The 22,532-nt window shown below is 40.7% G+C and overlaps 3 protein-coding genes across 8 annotated transcripts; all 3 read right to left on the bottom strand.

The window, feature by feature from the left end:
• Positions 1–32: 32 nt before the first annotated feature.
• On the bottom strand, positions 33–3,936 carry p2rx4b (purinergic receptor P2X, ligand-gated ion channel, 4b). Its single transcript, XM_062382156.1, has 12 exons — positions 3,794–3,936; positions 3,550–3,697; positions 3,365–3,436; positions 1,998–2,070; positions 1,802–1,898; positions 1,630–1,710; positions 1,372–1,513; positions 1,072–1,202; positions 630–723; positions 467–532; positions 277–381; positions 33–160 (listed from the first exon to the last, which is right to left on the bottom strand). Exons 1-12 carry the CDS (start codon positions 3,934–3,936, stop codon positions 128–130), a joined length of 1,185 nt encoding a protein of 394 aa, XP_062238140.1. The 3' UTR covers positions 33–127.
• Positions 3,937–4,864: 928 nt separating this feature from the next.
• zbtb26 (zinc finger and BTB domain containing 26) lies at positions 4,865–9,214 on the bottom strand. Of its 4 annotated transcripts, none has more exons than XM_062384720.1 (2): positions 9,086–9,214; positions 4,865–6,909 (listed from the first exon to the last, which is right to left on the bottom strand). In XM_062384720.1, the coding sequence occupies exon 2, from the start codon at positions 6,876–6,878 to the stop codon at positions 5,550–5,552; it is 1,329 nt and encodes a 442-aa protein (XP_062240704.1). In that variant the 5' UTR covers positions 6,879–6,909; positions 9,086–9,214; the 3' UTR covers positions 4,865–5,549. The 4 variants fall into 4 exon arrangements, with proteins under 4 accessions (XP_062240704.1, XP_062240701.1, XP_062240703.1 ...); XM_062384717.1 differs by having other exon boundaries at positions 9,093–9,202; XM_062384719.1 differs by having other exon boundaries at positions 9,142–9,200.
• A 489-nt stretch (positions 9,215–9,703) lies between these two features.
• Positions 9,704–20,241, bottom strand: susd1 (sushi domain containing 1). 3 transcript variants are annotated; one of them, XM_062384834.1, is made up of 22 exons: positions 20,013–20,241; positions 19,755–19,895; positions 19,164–19,319; positions 18,490–18,642; positions 17,905–18,084; positions 17,173–17,352; positions 16,009–16,161; positions 15,425–15,604; positions 14,694–14,873; positions 14,328–14,507; positions 13,853–14,032; positions 13,565–13,744; positions 13,212–13,391; positions 12,855–13,034; positions 12,374–12,538; positions 12,102–12,196; positions 11,814–12,000; positions 11,548–11,641; positions 10,794–11,049; positions 10,661–10,700; positions 10,402–10,495; positions 9,704–9,828 (listed from the first exon to the last, which is right to left on the bottom strand). In XM_062384834.1, exons 1-22 carry the CDS (start codon positions 20,044–20,046, stop codon positions 9,810–9,812), a joined length of 3,207 nt encoding a protein of 1,068 aa, XP_062240818.1. In that variant the 5' UTR covers positions 20,047–20,241; the 3' UTR covers positions 9,704–9,809. The 3 variants fall into 3 exon arrangements, with proteins under 3 accessions (XP_062240818.1, XP_062240819.1, XP_062240820.1); XM_062384835.1 differs by lacking the exon at positions 17,173–17,352; XM_062384836.1 differs by lacking the exons at positions 12,855–13,034; positions 13,212–13,391; positions 13,565–13,744; ... (1 more) ...; positions 14,328–14,507; positions 14,694–14,873.
• Between the last annotated feature and the right edge of the window lie 2,291 nt (positions 20,242–22,532).

The following is a 22,532-nucleotide window of genomic DNA, read 5'->3' as shown; positions in this document are numbered from 1 at the left end:
ATTACATGATATTTCTTATACACATATATTTCTCTCAGTTTTATTTAAGAACTCATATGATGATGAAGACAGTTCTGATTCAAGGCAGGTTTTGGTTACGCTGCAGAACAACGTCCCCATGTTGATGTTACTGAGTCCCGTAGGCGGTGCCCATTGACATCTGTGTTATAAACATAGAGGTGAACAGATGAACTCAGGAGTAATCATTGGCTGAATGATAACTGCATCCAGCAGTGAAGAATGTATTTGTGTGAAACTGAGGAATTAGTTACTCACCGATTCAGCCTCAGCATCCTCACTCAGATGTGTGATTTTCTGTCGACTGTAAAGATCTCTCTTCCTCGTGCATGTCAACATGAACCAGTCACAAACCATGGGAACCTGACGTCAAATCATTAAAATGCATACATTTTCTGTGTATCATCACATTTTCCTTCATGTTGCATCACTGAACATTATTACTCACCAAACTGAGGAAGGACAAGGCTGCTCCCAAGTTCACTATAGTCGGAACAATTCCAAATTTTCCAGCCTGCAATATAAAAAAAATCACCCCAGAGTATTCTCAATGCTAAACAACACAAGTTAGGAATATGGACTTTGCAATACAAGATATATTTAGTCCTCACTGTTCCAAATACAATGACGTCAAACCGGATCCCATATGCTTTAATTAAGGTCCTGGTGTCCTCTCCATCTGGGGTTTTGTAATATTTGGCAAACCTAAAAAGAAAATTGGAAATTAAATCAAGCAGCACCAACATTACACTCAGAGATAGAGATTTCATAAATATAAGTCTGTATGTAAGTGTTAATATGACTGTATTTTCAACAACATCCATGAATTATTCTTTGGGGAAAACTGTGAAATGTAAACAGATCCCCCTTTTTGTTCAGATCTTTGGCGAGAAATTAGACCGGATCTTCTTTGACCCATGTTCCATCCTTGCACTGAGTTTGGTGCAAATTAGTTTTGTAGCTTGTGAATAATCCTGCAACAAACAAAGGGACAGGGACAAAAACACAACCTCCTTGGCAGAGGACATAAAGCTGTATAAAAATGAGCATCACCTGAAGTTGTATCCAGGGGCCACATTTCTGTGTTTGTCATCTAGTCTGCGGAAGCTGTACTTGGGGTAACACTTCCCTGCCCAAAAGTCCAGGTCACAGCTCCAGTCAATAATAATACCAATGACGCCACCCTTTGAAAATATACAACAACTTGCTGTTTTTACGTGTAGACAAACAGATGCAGTAATTATTCCTTAAAGAGCTGAAAGTCAAGGGGAATAGGATATGAGTGTGTGTGGAGGGGTGAATTACACAATAATGAAACATTTGAAAAATGGTCATATTAGATTTTGTGTGAACCTTCAGAGCCACATCTTGAAAATCCTCTCCAGTCTCTGACACAATGTGTTTGAGGCGGAATATGGGGCAGTCCGGGTCTGTTGAATGACTGAACTCGCACCTCTTCAGGTACGAGGAGTTGATGTGTGGCAGAATGTTTCTTCTGATGGAGGAAGGAAGAGGTGCAGTACATTTTATATGATGGCATAACATTATGTTTCCATACACTGCACTCATAAGAGCCTGTCATTCTCTCACCTCCAGCTACACTAGACTGACCTGTGAAATTTGAACTTGGGGTATGTTATGCTGTTTTTGATCAACACGGTGAAGTTCTCTGCTGCAGCCAGCAGGGCACGCCTGTCAGACAGGGAATCCACAAGTCATGCAAACCATTTCTACGTTATACTGTTCTTGATAATAAATCAAATAATATTAAATATTTTTTTACTCAGGCAGTTTAGTGTCTATTTCAAGTGGACACCATGAGAGCACTTCACACGTCTGTACAGTGGAGGAATAGTTGACACATAGTCCTGTTTGTATACCTGAGAGGAAAAGAAATGCCAGGTGCTGCTTAGTGTATGATGTAACATACATTTACCTGATTCATTTAAGCATTTAAAGCTGATTTGTCAGAGGCCTACCGCTCCCCCGAGGATCATTGAGTCCCACGATACAATCACAGTCATCCACGCAGGTCGTTGATGGACCTGGAAGCTGAAGAAGAAATGGCCGGTATATTAAGCAGCATACAAAATGAATATATCTCTGCTGGAATGAGGCTGGGTGTGTTCATATGTGTTAAAGTTCCCAGAGTCAGGAAAGATATTGGCCTGAGCCAGTTAGTTTTTATGTATGCTGGAGAAAATGTATCTGGATCACAGACTTGGACCAAACCAGCACACAGATACAATAACAAAGATCATAGTGCTGAAGTGATTAGTGTGTAAATTAGTTTGTCAATTTGAAAAGGATCCACAGCAAATTTGAGAATTGATAACGGACAGTACGTTGGATATAAATGTTTCTGCACCGAAAGCAACCTCTCTTGAGCACGTTGCACAAAGGTTCTTGGTTCGATTCCCGGTTTGGTCACTGCCTTTCTGTGTGGAGTTTGCATCTTGTTCCTGTGTCTGTGTGGGTTTTCTCTGGGTACTACAGCTTCCCCCCACAATCCGAAGACATGCAGTTTGGAGTTGATAGGGAGACTTTGAATTGTCCATATATGTGGGTGTGACTGGTTATTTGTTTCCATATGTTGGTCCCGCAATACGCTGCTGACCTGTCCACGTAGACATTTAGACTGGTCTTAGCTGGAATAGCAAAGGTGTATTTCTATTCTGTGAACGCAGGCTTTTTTCTGTTAAACTCTAACAGGAGTTAGTGGGCCTGCACCAAAGCATTGGATAAAACTTGGCCCAATCATGTTGCTGCGAGGATAGTCAGGGGAAATCCAAAATTCTTTCTGAGTGCCACTGTAGCACATGTTCTGTTCCACATTGTATGAGAATCCATCATAGTTGAGACATTTCCCTAAAACCACAAAGGTAAACATCGCAATGGCTCAGGAAGAAAAGTCAGAGGATCATAAAAGTCATTAAGATTCATCCTCAGGGGACAATGAAAGTCTGTGAAAACAATCCATCCAATGGTTCTTGATTTTAGGACTGATAATGCCAACCCCAGAGCTCTGCTGCTAGTGTGGCTAATCAAACATCTTCTAGTTATAGCTTTCCATATGTGAAGATTACATTCTCCTCATTAGCATGTCTTTGGGTTTTGTTCTGCCCGTTGGAGAAAAACGAAAATTGTAAAGATGTGACCATGACCTCTAGAAACCTTTAATGAACAATGCAATCCAGTTTCAAAGAAGAGCCAGTAGTAAATTAATTAATTAGCCACAATCCTGACAGATACCGCAATACTTAATTTCAATGTCATATTCTGAATCAACATCACCCCAAAATTGTCTGAGTATTATGGGATATATCAGGTGACATCCGTGCCTCACCTCAGGACAACGAGTTTGCATTTGTTTTGAGGTCATGACCATATTCGTCAACACGAAGAAGGAGTGGTCACCCTGTTAAACAGAAGAGCAGCATATACACCAGTGAAACACACCGTGTACACCAGTTTCTGTCATATATACTCTAGCACTGATGATAAGCTATTAGACAATGTGTTTTCAAAAACCTGAGGAGGGATTATATAGTCAGCCACATCCCAGAAAAGAGGATCCATGTCAGACGTGTTGGTGAAGGCAAAACCTTTCACTTTGGTGGTGACACTACTGATGACGGAGTCTGTCTCCTGGTAGGCTTTCTGCACTACACACACATACCTGCAGATTTACAGCACAGTCACATTTGAACAATTTATCATTGAACCAAATCCAACCCAGAGCAATGTGCCCCCATTGGTTTTTGTCATCACTTACCCCACCACATACAGCACCACCAGCAGCTGGGTGAGCCTGAACACAAATCCCAACCCGAAGTGTGGAATAACCAGAGTTTTTGGTGTTTCATAATCAAACGCGTAATGCAGACAGTCCTTGCACCAGCTTGCAGGCCTGCTCATTGCTGCACACGACTCACTGTGTAATAATGATAAGTGTACAGAGGTGCCTTTATTCAAATCATCGTATTCAAATCAAATTCACGGTCTTTAGATTAGACTTGAAACATGGAGGACTTTGGACAGGAGGTTTGACTTTAAAAGGATGTGTTTGTATAGATCTGATCAGAATGTAACACATTCAATGGAGATGGTGAATTTTATGGCTATTTTCATTTCATATTCATTTTCCAGCAGTAATTTGTACATGTGTATTACAATAATATAACGTTTCTACCTCCCAAAATCTCTTTGTCCTTCTAACACTGTTTTGATTTGTGTAACAAGTTTAATCATAAATCGTAAAAAACGGCCTCCAACCTCCACCTAAAGGATCTCCACAGTCTGTGTGGTGGTTTTGTGTCTTTATGGTCTCTCTTGTGGCTGACATACAGCAAACACAATGAAACCATTGTTTCAACAACTCGCAACACATTTACATGTCACTGTCAGATACTTGCACTGCAAACTCGGACTCAAAACTTGCTGCACATTAGAGAAGGCATTAGCTGAAACATTTGTGCTTATTCTGAATTGTAAATAAATTTTGCAACAGTAAAACCGTGAGAAAATATGTTTTAATATACTTAAAACACAGTAACCATTTCAAGAACTGTGGGCAGGAATATGACCATGGTCAAAGACTAGTGTGCACTCAAAGCTCCATAGTTCCCAATAAAGGATCTTACACAGGCAGCATATTAAACCTTTTAACCTATCAGTAGGCAGGGCTGCCTGCAGTCATTAATGTAACTAATGCAATGCAGTGTATAATAAAACCTATTTTACAAATCAATAGTGTTATTTTGCATGTACTATAATTTTTGAATATTGAAATCTGGTTATATATTGGATGGAATTATGTGATAGCATAAAGAAAATGAAACCAACATTGGTTCAGATTCTGTTTTTAATGTCATCACACACACTGACTTTATGAACACGGGACAGATACAATCTCACTTTGGTCCAATAGTACCTCAGATATTAAGTCTTTATAAAAGAAATTTCCGTTCACATACACTTTGGCATCTCAGTTGTCACTGGTGTAGCTTGCCTTCAATAATATATATCTAAACCCCCCTCTTTCACGTTCTCTATACGTATGAAGTCTCTGTTGTCATAGCGATACAGAAAGCCTACAGAAGAATGTATACACAAATATACAAATGGATAATTGTCGGCAATGTTTTTCTTTCATTAAGAAAAAGACATGTTAATTCATCAATAAAACTAATGATGCACAGTCATTATGTTTTGTGATTCAGTGCTGAATATTCAAGTATGATATGAAGGCATCTACAATGTATTCTACAAAAAAAGTGTCCACAGTAAAGGAAGCTACAGTTAAATGTAGACTAGGAATAGTTCCATATTTCATGTCAATGTTCTCCAAGTGAAGTCATCCCTTCAGGGGCTGACACTTCAGGAAACTTGTAATGCAGTCCTTAGCTCGACTAACAGGTTTCTGTTTTGGATCTGTTAAATTAACTCTTAAGTAGTGTCCCATCTAAAGGAAAATCTGATTCAGACTGATGGCATCCAACAAATCTTCCAAAAAAAACAGTCGACAGATTTCAAATTTGGCCAAATTCAAAGTCAATCCCCCCGTCATGTAGGCTGCCCTCGTTTGCGTTATCGAAGCTGTTCTTCCCATGGATCTGTTTGAGGTGCTTGCGAAGAACAGGCTTGTGAGCAAACACCATGTCGCAGTAGTTGCAGCGGTGGGGCTTGTCCCCACTGTGCAGGTTAAGGTGATCCAACAAAGAACACTTTTGGGTGAAGGTCTTGCCGCAGATTTTACACTGGAAGGGCTTGATGCCGGCATGGACACGCATGTGTCGATGCAGGTTGCCTTTTTGTGTGAAAGTCTTTCCGCACAGGAGGCACATGAAGAGCTTGTGCATCTTGAGGTGGTTGGCGTAGTTCTCCAGCTGGCGGAAGACCCGGGAGCACTTTGGGCACTGGTGGTACCACTGCAGAGGCTTGTCATAGTTCCTCTGGTGTGCGCTGTGTTTCTCTGAAGGAGGGGACTGAGGAGGGGGGGTGAGCGCATATTCGGCGATTCCAGGCGGAACCGCCATTTCACTGCTGCGACTGTCCACTGTGGAGTTAATGAGCGAATGCTGGGGCTCAGGTGACTTGAGGGCAGCGGGCGGGCTGGTGGGGAAGTGACCAGTGATGGAGTTTTCTGCTACGTCAGACACAGACTCTACCTTTATTATAGTAATGTCATTCTCCATCATAGCCTGCCTTGGGTGTCTGCTTAATATCTGGGGAGGAGACTTGGGCTCTATAATCACATCATCATCCTCATCACCATCGTCACCGTCGTCATCAATATCGTCCTCGTCATCACCATTGTTCTCATCCTCAACCTGCTCTACCACCTCCTTCTGCTGACGCACAATCCGCACCTGAGAGCGCCCCAGCTCTCTCTGGGCCTGAGAAGATAAACTTTCATCATTCTTCTCGCTCCTCATATTCACATCCACCTCGAGGTGGCGCGCTGACTGAGGTTTGATGAACTTGCTGAGGGCCTGAGTGCACTGCTCCACAATGTGACCCATTTGAAGGAAGCTGGCCACCGTCAAGTAATGCACCAGCTCCAGCTCTGGAAACTCCAGCTGGCCTGTGTAGCAGGATAGCAACAGTTGCTGTCCCACCTCCGCCTCCTGGATCATGGAGATCTGGACCTCCCTGGAGTCCTGCTGAAGGATGAACTGGTCTCTCAAGAAAGAAGAGCCGGCAGCAAACACCACCTTGTGACCAGGGACCTCCAGCTGGTTGATGCGCACAGTGACGTCACAGAAGCGTCTCTGGTGTCGTAGAAGGTTCATCTTCTGCAGCATGGAGTCACCAAATGTAGCAAATCGGAACTGCAGGATCACCTGGTTCTGGGCCATCGTGAACTGGAAGCCTGGAGCAGCAGCACACCTGTTAAGAACAAACAGAGACTGTATGAGAGTGGTCGCCGACCTATCATGATCAACCTCAAAAGTCTTTGCTGCTGATCTCTGTAACACTGTAAACACACAGCTGGGGTTGTGCCAGTGGTCTGTTGGTCACACTGGCAGCTTGTCAGCTACTGGCGGCAGAGCTGCTGGTAAATTTACTGCATTTCGTTCAATACAGGTCGGATTATGTATTGAACTACACCAACACCAGGACACTACGGTATGAAGACGTGCATCTTCTGGTCTTACGATAACAATCAAAGCCACATTAGAACAAATGAATGGCTTCACGAAGCAAAACGCTCGTGTGCTTTTCTCTGTTTCTCTGAAGTGTTTGAAATACATACATTTGTGTCAACAGATAAACATAGTTGTTGACATCAGAGTTAATAGAGAAACTGATGTTTCACCTGAGCTTCAATTTTTATAAGTTGAATTTATGTCACAAAAATCAATGGTTGTAACACTTCCTTTATGCAGTTCATCATAAATTGTATTAATTTTTTTTAACTGTGAAATATTTGCAGGAGCAGAAGATGCACAGCTTCCTACTGTATAGTACTGGTATTTATTTGACTACACAGGACTACCTTTATAAAAGGAAATAGTAATATTTATGCAAAGACTATGCAAACACATTTGACTGCAGTAGCAGCTCCTCTTCAGAACGTTTATTGAACTGAGAAGATGAATATTGTACACTGAACAGATGCCGTAAGTATGAATTGACATTAATGTGAATATTGTAATTTGAAAAGGTCCTAAATGTTTCATTTGGAATATATCAGGATGGTAGATCTATGCTTATGTTTGGAACTTGAATGTGATCTTGGGCTTGAAAAGGTTGGTGACCACTGCTGTATGAACTCTCTTTATATTATATGCTGCTGTTAGACATCCGCTGAACTCCGTCTAATCTCCTGACATTATCAGAGGGGCTGTAGATGATGACGCAAATGTCCAATAGAAAGGTTTTAACTTTCTTCAGACTCTGAATAATGTCAAAGTGAGTCCAAGTGGGAAAACAGATGAAGATCCTCTGGAGGATTGACTAAGGCCTTGCTGTGTTGATGACGTTTGTAGCATGCAAAGGACGTCAAAATAATGAGAAAAGTTAAAGAATACAAATACCAAAGTATAAAATAGAAGGGCCATACAAGTAGAAGTCATTAAGGAAGGGCCGCACCGGTGTTGATTTGCTGTAAACAAAAACATGTGACACTCCACAGCAGAGTTAATGTAACATCCTGCCTGTGGTGCCACATCTCACTGAACGCCCCAGAGATTGTCCTGTTGTTGTGAACGTGCTGGCTAGTCTCCTGCTGCTGTGTTCATATGTGACAGACCAAAGAGTGCATGTCTGAAAGAGGCGTCATATAATTAACTGACAGTCTTATCTGCTTATAAACATTTAACACACTTTGGATTCGAACACACAACGGAAGTCTCTCCTCACATTAAACGGTTTCATAGACGTTAGAGCTCATCACATTCTACATGAAGAAGACCTGCCAGCTTAAAACTATTTTCTGAAACTCGGTCCACCCTTTAGTGCATTTTTCATATACTCTAATACAGGGTTTCAAACATCTTCTGTATTTAATCGAATCACGCTGCTAACACAGAATTAAAGCGTTAAGTCTGCTAGCTAGCGGTGACATTATCGAGTAGCATGCGAGCTAAAAAGCTAAAGTAATGTTGGACTATGCTCTCAACTGAAAAACGGCCGATGGTTACAAAGCTCTTCTACCCAAAGAGTCCCTTCAGTTTGCAGATAAACAGGACGTGAATGGAAAACTGTCTCATTATACTCAGACACACACTCAGGCTTCGCTTTCTGAGCCAACTGTGTCAACATTAGCTTAGCAGCAATGCTAACGTCAATAAGCACCGTGTATCTTCAGAGGGAACTGTGTCTCGCTCCGTCTGTAACAGCAACACTCAACCCACTGTTCTGTATAGTGACTGTCTCTGTTGAACATCAGCTGTAGTTGCAGGTCAACGCTTCGTCACTGATCGCCTCCACACTGTGGCCTGCTCCTCCTCGTTAGCTTTAGCGGACGCCTCAGTCTAGCTGGTCACATTGAACACATGAGCTCACTAACCAGCTACCATGTGTATTTACTTGAGGCGGCACAGTGATAAGTGCAGTGTACCTGTTACCCAGTGTAAACACGCGTATTAGAGGAGGTTTGTTGTCGTAGACACTGACCCGTGTCTGTCTGAGGAGAAGAAGCAGCTGCTCCGGATGTGAAACACATTTAAAGGCCCAGTTCAAATACAGCACCGACACTACTGACCTGCCTCATATCGATACACACGGTTTATAGTCAGGTCCCCTCCCGTCTTTGATGAAGTCAGTCTGAACATGTGATGTCACGACAACAGGGGTTGTGTTATCAATGTGAAGTATGTGGGTTCTGGTCATACACTTCATATAATGTATCATATAATCCATCTTTATAACCAGTCTTGGTTCTGATAAGAAATGTAATGTCTTCGGATTTGTGGATGTGATCTATACATGCATCATCTCTTGCCCTTCTGGCCGTCCTGGGAGAGGGATCCCTCATGTGACTCTTCATGAGGACTCTGGAAAAAGGCTCGTTGTTGGTAGGTTTTCTTCACTCTTGAAGGTTTAGGACGGAGGATGTTGCACCATGTACAGAATGTTAAACCCCGTGAGGCCAATTGCTTATTGTAAATGGATTATACAATTAAATTGATTGGAGACTGGCAAAATTGCTGATGTAAGTGCATATATCATCATCAAGTTATAAAAAGGCAGAGGCAAAGTTTATTTATCTTTCATAAAATGTAAAAAAAGGACAGGCAGAAAATCAAGACATGTATTTCGCAGATCATCACTGTTGAGGGGGGTCATGTATTCTTGAACAGCCTAAAAAAACGAAACAAAAAGGTTATTTAACCACGTTTGGGTGACGTGTGTTAATTTGACATGAACTGTTACTGTACATCTACTGTGTCTGTATACAGGATATAAGGGGATTTGTCAAATTTCATAAATCACAGGCTTCATCCAAATAATGATTTGCTAAAATGATCACAAGTAACCTGATCTGCTATAATATTCACGTTCATTAACCAAATACTTTTGCTCTAGCCTCTACACTTTACTTGATTATTTTGTTAATAGCCAATACCTATAAATGAGATCTATACCTCATAAAAATAACTTTTAATGTAAACTACAATTCCCACCTCATTGTTGCATAATTATACGAACCAGTGAAGTTGCAGTCTATAGCACCCATATAATATAGTGAAGACTTTGATGAGACTTCACAGAAGGAATTTAAATGGTTACTTTGTCCAAATAAGAATTAGAAAGCTAAATTTATGACCTAGACTATATGTACACTATGAGTTTATTATTGGTATTTGATAGTATGAGGGAATTAATGAACTTTGTTTGAAGTGTAAACTCATATCTAGTTTTTAACTTCCATACCATATGCAACTGTATCCAACCAAAATGGCGAAAGCAACCAGTCCTACTGCAGCAGCTGCAGAGAGTGAAGACACCATCAGGACATAGGATGTACCTGTAAGAAGGAAATGCTTCATGTAACAAGATTGTGAGGAAGCCATTTATCTGTATGTTTTATTTTTTTTAATACTTTCTGTTACTGGCATAACTTCTGAATAATAATAACTAATAACTGGAATGATCACTATGTAGCATTTGGGTAAACTGGCCTGTACATTACCTGTCACTTTAGCCCACAGGACACAGGAACTTTTTAAAGTCTGGAAGAGAGAACATTCAGGGAATTTAACAAGGAAAGTCTGCTGCATTTAGCCAGTAAATGCATTATTATGCTGTTCAGTAGCTCCACCCACTGTTTTCCACTGGCTGACGGCTCGTAAGATGATGTAATAGGTCCTGCCCTTCTTCAGGGGTGCATTGTAGAAGCCTCCATAGTAGAGTCCATCCCCAACAGTAAAGTCCATCTGTGTCCCGACCTGTCCGATGAGGATCTGGGCAGTAATGTACTCGGAAGAGAAGTTGTTTTTGCTTAAGGGGTCAGTGCTTCCAGGAGAAGAGCAGTCAAACACCATTATGTCCTCTACAGGAAGAACTAACACTTGGTACAAACTGCCAAATGAAGAAGAAGAAAGCAAGTTAAATATATAAGGACCAGTTTGATCATGAGATAGTTTTATTTCTAAATATGTTTATCTATATTAATAGATACATTATTATCTAATTTACATAAAATAACGAAGCCTGTATTTCACAACTGATAAAGAGATTTAGATATATTATGACAATGTCAGTTTTCAATTTCATTATATTTATATATTTACATTTACAAGTCATTTTGCTATACATATATATATATATATATATATATATATATGGCCATGAATAAAGTAATATTAACAAGTGAACATTACATGATATATTATTTGTCACAACTGAAATTAACACAAAGGAATTATGAATGTGTTATCAGTTACATTTATCATTAGATCTTGAATTTATTAGTATGAATTATCCAACTTTATAGTTAAGATTGCATTTCTCATTTAAAGTTAAAATCTGGATGACTGTCAGATGCGGCCCCCTGCCCCCTTCCCCCTTGGTTGTTACCTTATTGGGTCCAGTGAGTTGGCTGATCTTGTTAGCCTCAAAGTTGGTACAGGAGTTTCAAATTCTCTGTAGTAAACAACCGGCACTGGAGGCTCTGGGAAATTGTATTACATTAAATGTGCATTGCTCAGGATAAGGAAGAAACAAAATAAATTCGATGTAATTCAGTCTTTCCTAAATATTTCCAGAGCAACGCTAAGATCTATAGATTTTCTATATTGATGTAGTATGAAAAGAAGAAATGGGAGTCGGTGGGGCTGTGATACCTGGTACACTGGTGTTAGTGGTGATGGAGGCTGTGAATCTGGCAGACAGTGCAGTGATGGAGATGCTGTAGTTTGTGGCTGGAAGCAGGTGGAGACAGAGTTTCAGCTCCTCAGCCTTGGAGCTCAGATACTGCTTCATTTCATCACGAAAAGACCTCTGGTAGTCTCTGGTACCTGTGTATGTCACCTGCATGGTTACATGGGATGTTGCGTCAGCATCACACAATCAATATGGCATTTAACCAGAAAAAATGGTTAAGAAATGACTGAAACGACATCGCCTGTTACCCTGTAGTCTTCTGAGTCCTCTTCATATTTCTCTGCTTTCCAATGCACACATTTTTCATTGAGAAAATGAACATGGCTGATAGCCGGCTTTATTTCTGTAAGAGATACATGAATGAAACAAATGTTGATTGACATTCTGATATTCTATTCATATTTGTCGTTACAAAATATCAAATCCCCAACATCACACGATTAAACAGCGTTTTGGTCATTGCAGCTGACCGCTGTGCGGTGGTGGGGTTAAGTTGACTTGGTTTGTTCCTTTGACGCACCTATACATCTCAGAGTAGCTGTCTGCCACGTCCCGGAGCTGCCACACACCGAGACGCTGCTGCCCCTCCAGCTGTGATATCCATCCACACAGCGGTGGTTCACTACACTTCTGTTATGCCACACCACCTCTGAGTTGGCAAGGAAGGGAACTGGGCCACATTTAGCTAAAAGAAAAAAAATGGCAATAAATGTAAACAATGAAACGTAAGCTTTATAACTGTATTTATGCATGTCTTTCCTTCTATTGGTTCCAAGTGGCACCTACTGGAAGAGGTAAAAGCCATTGATGAGGGAATTCAATCACATGCTTATTTGTAAATAGCCACAAAATGTACTTTGAAACTCAACATAACCCAGGAGCGTGTGGAAATCAAACAGGGGTTCACAAAACAAATGTGCAACACTCAGTATTTATCAATAGAAACAGAAGCAGCCACAGTTGAATAGATGCATGTTTATGTATAGAGATGATCACTGTACCTTGGCACTTTATAGATATTTCCCCCCACTCTCCTGATAATGAACATACTGAAACATTGTTTCCACTCTCCTGGTAAAATCCATCCATACACTCATACAACAGCACGCTGCCCGGCCTGCTGGTGCGGTCCCACACGAGGTTAGTATGGGGGTGGATTAGTGGGGGGCCGCAACTTATTTCTGCACAGAGACATGAATCAGGACAGACTGTTGGCCTATTACAGCATATGGGATTCACACATTCAAATCCTAGTAGCTGCTGTACATGGGTACATGTTACATATATGTAAAATGCAAAGAGGATATCATTTATACAGCATTAAGACTTCAAATGATATCTGTCGACAAACACTGCACCTTCACACAACAGATCTATATCCTCCCAAAGTCCACTCTCTCCACATACTGAGTTGTTATTCAGGCTCCTGCTCTGATATCCTTCATCACATTGGTAAGACACCACACTGCCAATGTGCGTTGTGCCATCCCACAGTGTTTTAGAGTGAGGTTTATGAACAGGCTCTTGACAATTGATTTCTACAGCAAAAACACAACAGGTCATTGTAGTTCAGTAGGAGTGTGATGGATTCAAATGTTGTCAGAACCTATGTCATGAGACAAGCTTATACACAATCCACATTTCCCGAAGTAAAGTTTCAAATGGCTTTAAACGTTTGTGTTGATTGATGATTTGTGTAGATTAATGTCACCATGACACAGCAGAGATGCCTCATCCCATTCTCCTCTGGCAGTACAAACTGATATATTTCCATCTCCAACACTGCGATATCCTGCTTTACACTGGTACACAACTTGAGAGCCCACAGTGGGAATTTTATCCCACTGTATGGTTGAGTGAGGGATGGAGGGGGGTGGGCCACATCGAACTTCTACAGGGATGGAAATTATATCATTTAACTTGGATTACATGGTTATTTTTCCACCCTGGACAACAGAGGGAGACATTGTACTGATAATAAGATGATGTTGTCAGTTACCTTTACATGAGATGTTTGGTTTTGTCCAGGATCCGTTAATTGTGCAAAATGACACATTGTTTCCTTCACTGTGATTAAATCCTATTTTACAGTAGTAAGTCACATGGCTTCCAGGGGTGGAACTGCCATTCCTCACTTGCCCCGTGTGGGGCACTGTATGAGGATCCCCACATAATATCTCTGGGACAGGAAGTAAACATATACACACATTAAGAGGGTTAGACAAAATAAAAATAAAATTCAAAACGCAAACTTAATTTTATTACAATAAATGAACTATTCAACAGTTTGGCTCTTGTCAGGACTTTGCACGCACTTATCAGAGATAAGTGAAAACACCTGTGGGTGGGCAGGCCACTTTTAAACAAGTCATGTTGTTTTGCTAAATTTATTTACAAAAAAGATATATAGAATATAAAATGAAACAAAAGGTTTATTAGGATTTTGCAAGTTTATTATGGCTTGGGTTAATTACCTTGGCATACCAGAGTCGGGGCTGTCCACTGACCGTTTTCTTTACAGACTGATATACTATGTCCTCCTCTGGTAAGAAAACCTGTTTTACAGAAATATAGCACAGTGCTGCCAGGAGCTGTGCTACCGTTCCAAATGTGCTCAGTGGATTCACTTTGAGGAGGACTTCCACACAAAGTCTCTATAAAGAACCACAAACATCACAACCATGTTGAGCACCAGGATTTAGATTCGGACACTAAACATGTAAATATAAGAAGAAAGACACAGTTTATCTGTATGGGTTAGATGTGTTTTCAGCATGAGGGGTCGATTAATCTATAAAATCAGATAACCTCTGGAATGATCTGAAAAGCAGTTACTCTACCTTGGCAGAGCACCAGCGGCTCTTCCCACTGTCCAGCAGCGGTACAACTGGAGACATTTCCCTTTCCAACATTATGATAGCCAGAGTTACACCGATAAACCACCTCAGAGCCCACCCTGGAGCTCTTATTCCACAGCATGTGAGAGTGAGGGCGAGCAGGGGGGGAGCCACAGTCCACCTCTAAGAACAGAATATTCATAATCATATTGTCATTGGTACATTATTACCTGAAAGTAGGAATTTGTTTTGTTTTTATCCTAGAATGTGCTCTTTAAAGCTACATAGGGTGTGGGTCCTCTTCTCTGTAGTGCACCACAGTGTTTCTACAGCAGTCCAGAGCAGTTGGATCATTAAGGTTACTTTGTCACATTTGAAGACTGTCCATCGAGGACTTGTTGAGGTTTTGAGTGTGGAATAAAGTGGCATAAAGACTGTCATCGATAGAAAGATGCCACTAGTGTGGCAAAAAATATGAATCGTTACAATGATTGTATGAAGATAAAAGATAGTTTATAAAGATATAGATTTGAAATCCTACAATTAAGCCATGTTGTGAATTTAACCTTATGGTTACGTTCCGAGGAACCCACAAAAGCCTGAAAATGAAAACGCACTTCTCTCTAGATCAGGTATGTAATGAGTTTTCATGGCTAGAGAAGGTCATTACAGTCAGTGTTCTGTTGAAAAATCATTATTTGAAGAGGACGCTTTGTAGAGAGTTTGATTTTTACCTTCACAAACCATAGTTGGTCCACTCCACAGTCCATCAGCTCCACACACAGAGGTGTTGTGTCCACTCCCCCAGATGAAGCCTTCATCACAGACCCAAGTGGCAACGCTGCCATATGTGGTCCCTGTGGCCGACAGCAGCACTGTGTCCTCCACCAAGGCAGGCTGGCCACAGTAAACCACTGAGTGGGACAAGAACATAAAACTACATTTAAGAGTTCAGATATTCATCAATCTACAGAAAGACAATCTATAAATGGAGAAAATGTTCAAAAAGTGCTGTGGCTATGGTAAAAAAAAAAACATGAAACTTGAGACCATTTTGTAATGGGATAATAACAACGGGGACGCCAGTTAATATGTTGGTGTACCACTGCACCCATGAGAACAATAATCATTGCTACTTTATTTTACTACTCAGTACCCATGTGCAAAGCCCCGCCCATCTTTGAACTCAGTCCTTCATCTTGAGCACAACTGTAAAGTTTTGCATATCTTACACTGTTGTGACAATGAGACAAACAGACAGACATATAAAAAAAAGTCCAATTTCACTCAACTGTTCATGAGGTAGTTCTCATTTTACCTTTGCAGGAGGCCTTGTCTCTGTGAGGATGAAAAGGTTCAGTTCCATCTTCGACTTGGTATCCCACCTGACAGCTGCATTCAAAGCTGCCATCCAGGTTCCTGCACCGACCTCCATCTCCACACAGCCCTGTTATCCTGCACTCATCAATGTCTGCAGAACCAATGAGAATGAAAATGCGTAAAGTTTATTGATAAATCACGTTTAAATTCCACAAGCTTTTTGGGAGACTCTTCCAAAGCTAAGGGGATATCGACTGGAGAGCACAATCCCCTGGAGTCCCAAAGCGTGTTTGAGGTACATTGAAAGATTCCTGGGTAGAAAACCCAAGAGCTCAACTCATGTGGTAGTGCAGAATGTACATGATAGGCTGCAGAGCTTCTCATGAAGGGCTCTATAAGGGAGCACCAATGCTTTTAAATGATTTAAAAGTTTAAGTGTATTAAGGGACCATTTGTTGTATTGTGCCAAGTGCTTAACAGCATAATTTTTTAATGGTTTGTTGACATTGTTGAAGCAGCTTAAAAGCAAATAGCCGATTTTATTCAGCATTTGTATCTATAGTATGAGACTGAATGTATTTGTGTTAGTAGCTATCTTCTGGAGGTCACACTTTAGAGTTTTGGGGTTTTTACAACCCTGTAAATAAAAAACCAGGTCAAACCTAAACTCACCCTGGCAGTGGGTTCCATCATTTGGGATGAAATTTATTTACAAAAAAGATATATAGAATATAAAATGAAACAAAAGGTTTATTAGGATTTTGCAAGTTTATTATGGTTTGGGTTAATTACCTTGGCATACCAGAGTCTGGGCTGTTCACTGACCGTTTTCTTTACAGACCGATATACTATGTCCTCCTCTGGTAAGAAAACCTGTTTTACACAAATATAGCACAGTGCTGCCAGGAGCTGTGCTACCGTTCCAAATGTGCTCAGTGGATTCACTTTGAGGAGGACTTCCACACAAAGTCTCTATAAAGAACCACAAACATCTAAACCATGTTGAACACCAGGATTTAGATTCGGACACTAAACATGTAAATATAAGAAGAAAGATACAGTTTATCTGTATGGGTTAGATGTGTTTTCAGCATGAGGGATTGTACGATCAATCTTTAAAATCAGATAACCTCTGGAATGATCTGAAAAGCAGTTACTCTACCTTGGCAGAGCACCAGCGGCTCTTCCCACTGTCCAGCAGCGGTACAACTGGAGACATTTCCCTTTCCAACATTATGATAGCCAGAGTTACACCGATAAACCACCTCAGAGCCCACCCTGGAGCTCTTATTCCACAGCATTTGAGAGTGAGGGCGAGCAGGGGGGGAGCCACAGTCCACCTCTAAGAACAGAATATTCATAATCATATTGTCATTGGTACATTATTACCTGAAAGTAGGAATTTGTTTTGTTTTTATCTTAGAATGTGCTCTTTAAAGCTGCATAGGGTGTGGGTCCTCTTCTCTGTAGTGCACCACAGTGTTTCTACAGCAGTCCAGAGCAGTTGGATCATTAAGGTTACTTTGTCACATTTGAAGACAGTCCATCGAGCACTTGTTGAGGTTTTGAGTGTGGAATAAAGTGGTATAAAGACTGTCATCGATAGAAAGATGCCACTAGTGTGGCAAAAAATATGAATCATTACAATGATTGTATGAAGATAAAAGATAGTTTATAAAGATATAGATTTGAAATCCTACAATTAAGCCATGTTGTGAATTTTACCTTATGGGTACGTTTCTGAGGAACCCACAAAAGCCTGAAAATGAAAACGCACTTCTCTCTAGATCAGGTATGTAATGAGTTTTCATGGCTAGAGAAGGTCATTACAGTCAGTGTTTTGTTGAAAAATCATTATTTGAAGAGGACGCTTTGTAGAGAGTTTGATTTTTACCTTCACAAACCATAGTTGGTCCACTCCACAGTCCATCAGCTCCACACACAGAGGTGTTGTGTCCACTCCCCCAGATGAAGCCTTCATCACAGACCCAAGTGGCTACGCTGCCATATGTGGTCCCTGTGGCCGACAGCAGCACTGTGTCCTCCACCAAGGCAGGCTGGCCACAGTCAACCACTGAGTGGGACAAGAACATAAAACTACATTTAAGAGTTCAGATATTCATCAATCTACAGAAAGACAATCTATAAATGGAGGAAATGTTCAAAAAGTGCTGTGGCTATGGTAGAATAAAAAAAACTTGAAACTTGAGACCATTTTGTAATGGGATAATAACAACGGGGACGCCAGTTAATATGTTGGTGTACCACTGCACCCATGAGAACAATAATCATTGCTACTTTATTTTACTACTCAGTACCCATGTGCAAAGCCCGCCCATCTTTGAACTCAGTCCTTCATCTTGAGCACAACTGTAAAGTGTTGCATATCTTACACTGTTGTGACAATGAGGCAAACAGACAGACATATAAAAAAAAGTCCAATTTCACTCAACTGTTCATGAGGTAGTTCTCATTTTACCTTTGCAGGAGGCCTTGTCTCTGTGAGGATGAAAAGGTTCTGTTCCATCTTCGACTTGGTATCCCACCTGACAGCTGCATTCAAAGCTGCCATCCAGGTTCCTGCACCGACCTCCATCTCCACACAGCCCTGTTATCCTGCACTCATCAATGTCTGCAGAGCCAATTAGAATGACAGTGCGTAAAGTTTATTGATAAATCATGTTTAAATTCCACAAGCTTTTTGGGGGACTCTTCCAAAGCTAAGGGGATATCGACTGGAGAGCACAATCCCCTGGAGTCCCAAAGCGTGTTTGAGGTACATTGAAAGATTCCTGGGTAGAAAACCCAAGAGCTCAGCTCATGTGGTAGTGCAGAATGTACATGATATGCTGCAGAGCTTCTCATGAAGGGCTCTATAAGGGAGCACCAACGCTTTAAAATGATTTAAAAGTTTAAGTGTATTAAGGGACCATTTGTTGTATTATGTCAAGTGCTTAACAGCATCATTTTTGAATGCTTTGTGGACATTCTTGAGGCAGCTTAAAAGCAAATAGCCGATTTTATTCAGCATTTGTATCTATAGTGTGAGACTGAATGTATTTGTGTTAGTAGCTATCTTTTGGAGGTCACACTTTAGAGTTTTGGGGTTTTTACAACCCTGTAAATAAAAAACCAGGTCAAACCTAAACTCACCCTGGCAGTGGGTTCCATCATTTGGGATGAAGATGATCATGTTGTTTGAAGGGTTGTAGCCGGAAAGGCAGGTACAGTCGTAGCTGCCATATGTGTTGTGGCATTTTGTGTGCTGCCCACAGATCTTCATGGCTCCTATCTGGCATTCATCTTTATCTGTGAGAAAAAATAACATTAATAACAATTATGAGATGAATTATAATCAGAATCAGAATTATTTTATTTGCCAAGTATATTGCCTTGGTTTGGTTGGTGCATTGGACATAAAACAACAATACAAACAGTAAGAACCATAAGTTATAGCACTTGTACTAACATTCATGGTTAAAAGATGATGTATTGTAATGACTTGGCATACATCCTCACTACACCTATCATTACCAACATGCCCCCCTCCCCCCCGTGATGAAATGTCATAACTTTTGGGATACCGTCACTTTCTAATCAAGCAATATCATCTTCATTTATACATTTCTAAACTAATGATAGTCATCAGATGATAACTTTCTGTGGTGGTAATATAATAAAAAAAAATTATTTGATTTGATTAGACAAAATTAGATATAGCAAAGAGGAGAATTTTCTTCCTACCTTGACAGAATGTTATTCCATTTCCTACAAATCCATACTTGCAGTTACAAACTTTGCCACGGCCGTCTGGCTTGTCGTCACATTTGGCGTCAGGATGGCAGGTGGCGCACACGTCCAGAATATGACCGGATGCTGGCATACCTGAAAGGATAGAAGTAGCATCCATCAGTATCCGTTAGTATCTTCAGAGAACCTTCTCCATGTAAAGCTAAACCATGACATGGGGATGATGGAGGGGAAAACCATCAGTTGTCTCACCTGCAACGACACAGAGCAGAAAAACCACAATCATTATTCCGTTTCCCTTGTTGGTCCTCGAGTCGTCCTGTTGTTGTCTTTACTCCACTAGACAATCATCCTACTTATCCCGCTCTCTTCATTATTCCTCTTCAGTTTTTTTACTTCCGTCTTGTGGGCCATGATGATGCTGAGCATGTTTGATAAATCGGATTGAGAGGAATCTTCTACTGGGTAATTGTTTTCTCAACGGTTTCTCGCCGCCTCCGGAAGTGTAAGTGACACATTCAGTTACACTTCACATGCGTTGGTGACTCACTCAGGGCTCACCCTGTTAAACTGCACACTCATGGTGCTAAGCTGATAAGAGCTATATTTGGCCTAACGAATGCCCTTTCACAAAATTTTGTCATTTTGTAAGAGATGACTGTATCATTTAAAAGCACATTAACCACACCATCACTATGCGTGTAACAGAATGAGAGTTAGTAAGGGTCTATATTTACATGATGTAGAAACAGCTAGTCTTAAGTACAATTTAACATTGATAACACTACCAAATTTAATGAATATCATGGTGCAGTTTAACCTTTGCCCAAGGTTTTGTCAATGTATTATATTAAAGGTGGATTAATCATTCTGTTATTATAGTCCATACACATAGAACTGCTTCTTTAAGACCTTCATCCTACCACAGGATCTGCAGCGGATGTTGGGGGATATGTCAGTTTGTGTGTGGTGGGAAGTGGAGATAAGTCTGGTGAGCTTTAATCTCTATGCCCAGCAGGGTCCTAACCAGGGTCTCACTGTCACTCAAATAATAGTGCCTGACTGGACGGATGTTGTACTGCTGTGATCCAGGTTTATAGTTAATATAAACACAGATTATCTGTTTAAACTGTTTTAATATCACTGGTTTCTAACTGATCAGCAACTGAATATACAATGGATTTCTCCATTGGGGATTATAATGTCTAAAGTCTAAACAAAGTCTATAGTTCAAATTGCCATTAGCTGCCATTAGACAACAGCTAACATTAGCATTCAACCACTTGCTGATCAGGAGGGCTGTTTTTATATTACAATATCAAAGCACATCTTTGACACATTTATTTAAGCCAAAAATAAAGCGAAAATACGGCACAATTTGCACAACCTTCACTTCATGTACCAATCGCTCAACCCAATTTGGCACTACTTCACATTCACTTATCTGCATTAGACTCTGACTTTCCTTCTTTACACTCTGATGTCAATTACACATCACCTTGTTGTCAAAACACTACACACAATGTTCAGTTGTTGCACACACTTCTCAAGTAAAATCTCAAAGCATCAACCTAAAACACACAACTACTCAAATCTCTAAACATTCAGGTATGTTGAGCAATTTGCAATCAGGACTGCAGCATAAAAGTGCCTTTAGCCTCTGTTTAGTTTGATGAACAATGGAGAACTTGGAAGATATCGACAACCAGAGAAGGAGAGGGGTAAGAGTGAGAGGAGGACAAGAAGGAGGAGGGAGAGGAGGAGAAGGAAAAGGAAAAGGAGAATAAGGAGGAGGAGGAGGATAAAGAAGAAGGAGAATGGTCATCTCTTATGAGATTTGGGCCAATGTGGTAGACCATGTGCTCATCAATGGTTTGAGCATGAGGGAGGCTGGCCAGAGGGTCCAACCAAACCTCAGCCGCTTCACAGTTGCTGCCATCATAAGAACCTTCAGGATGAAGAACAGTTACGAAATCTATTTGCCTTGTAATACTGTAATACTGCATTTCAAAAGAATACAGTGTGCTCACAGTATTTATATTTTGCAGAACTGAAAGAGAACCACACTGTGGAGGCATTTTCACAGCCGAAAAGGAGACTGAAATTGTAGATATGATTCGTGAGAACAACGCTATCACACTCAGACAAATAAAAACTAGGTTCCTGGCTAACCATGCTACATTTAGGTGTGTTCCATTTTGATGATTGTGTTTTCAATTTTGCACTTCACTGTGCTGTAAATGCTTGGTAGTGTGCAGGAAATGCTTAGTTGTGTGTACTCAATGAATGGTATGAATGTGTCATTTGAAAATAAGGCTGCGTGTACCAAATGAAAACATTTGGTACACGCAGCCTTAAAGTTCCATTTTGTGAACAGTTAAGAGATTTGATGGCAAAGAGTCCTCTTGCAAAGGGAGTGTCAGGTTTAGCATTTTGTGTGTGAGGTTTTCAGTTTTCTGTGTGCAGTTTTGAGAAAGCCGTTATTGTTTTGAAAAACGTGTGAAAAAACTGTATCAAGCTAGCAATGTAACAATAACGCACGACACATTGTGTCTTTTCACCTACCTCAGAAATAGTCTGGTTAAGTCAGTGACAAGAAGCATTTAGTCATTTACTTCCAGGCTTAAATAATTTTGTTTCAGAGGCGCATTCATTTTTGAGGAGAAGATGCTCATGAGCAGCTCAGAAATAATCGAGGTGTGGCATCAAGTGGACCCTAACTCTTGTCCTCTCTCTTCTGATCCACAGGGAACAAATCATTTTTTTTATAAT

The sequence above is a fragment of the Platichthys flesus genome, chromosome 3 (genome assembly GCF_949316205.1).
Source record: "Platichthys flesus chromosome 3, fPlaFle2.1, whole genome shotgun sequence".
Classification (NCBI taxonomy): Eukaryota; Metazoa; Chordata; class Actinopteri; order Pleuronectiformes; family Pleuronectidae; genus Platichthys; species Platichthys flesus.
Note: the sequence above shows the minus strand (reverse complement) of the source record. Positions and strands in the feature narration are given on the sequence as shown.

Coding starts and splice junctions, on each gene's coding strand:
- p2rx4b (XM_062382156.1), bottom strand. CDS start 3,936: ATGAGCAGGCCTGCAAGCTGGTGCAAGGACTGTCTGCATTACGCGTTT. Junction 1,711..1,801: donor ATAGACACTAAACTGCCTGA/GTAAAAAAATAT, acceptor CCTGTCTGACAG/GCGTGCCCTGCTGGCTGCAG. Junction 1,514..1,629: donor CCCAAGTTCAAATTTCACAG/GTCAGTCTAGTG, acceptor TTCCTCCATCAG/AAGAAACATTCTGCCACACA.
- zbtb26 (XM_062384717.1), bottom strand. CDS start 9,190: ATGTGTTTCACATCCGGAGCAGCTGCTTCTTCTCCTCAGACAGACACG. Junction 6,910..9,092: donor AATACGCGTGTTTACACTGG/GTAACAGGTACA, acceptor TGTTCTTAACAG/GTGTGCTGCTGCTCCAGGCT.
- susd1 (XM_062384834.1), bottom strand. CDS start 20,046: ATGATTGTGGTTTTTCTGCTCTGTGTCGTTGCAG. Junction 18,643..19,163: donor TGATGGAACCCACTGCCAGG/GTGAGTTTAGGT, acceptor TTGGCTCTGCAG/ACATTGATGAGTGCAGGATA. Junction 11,642..11,813: donor CACTAACACCAGTGTACCAG/GTATCACAGCCC, acceptor ACAATTTCCCAG/AGCCTCCAGTGCCGGTTGTT.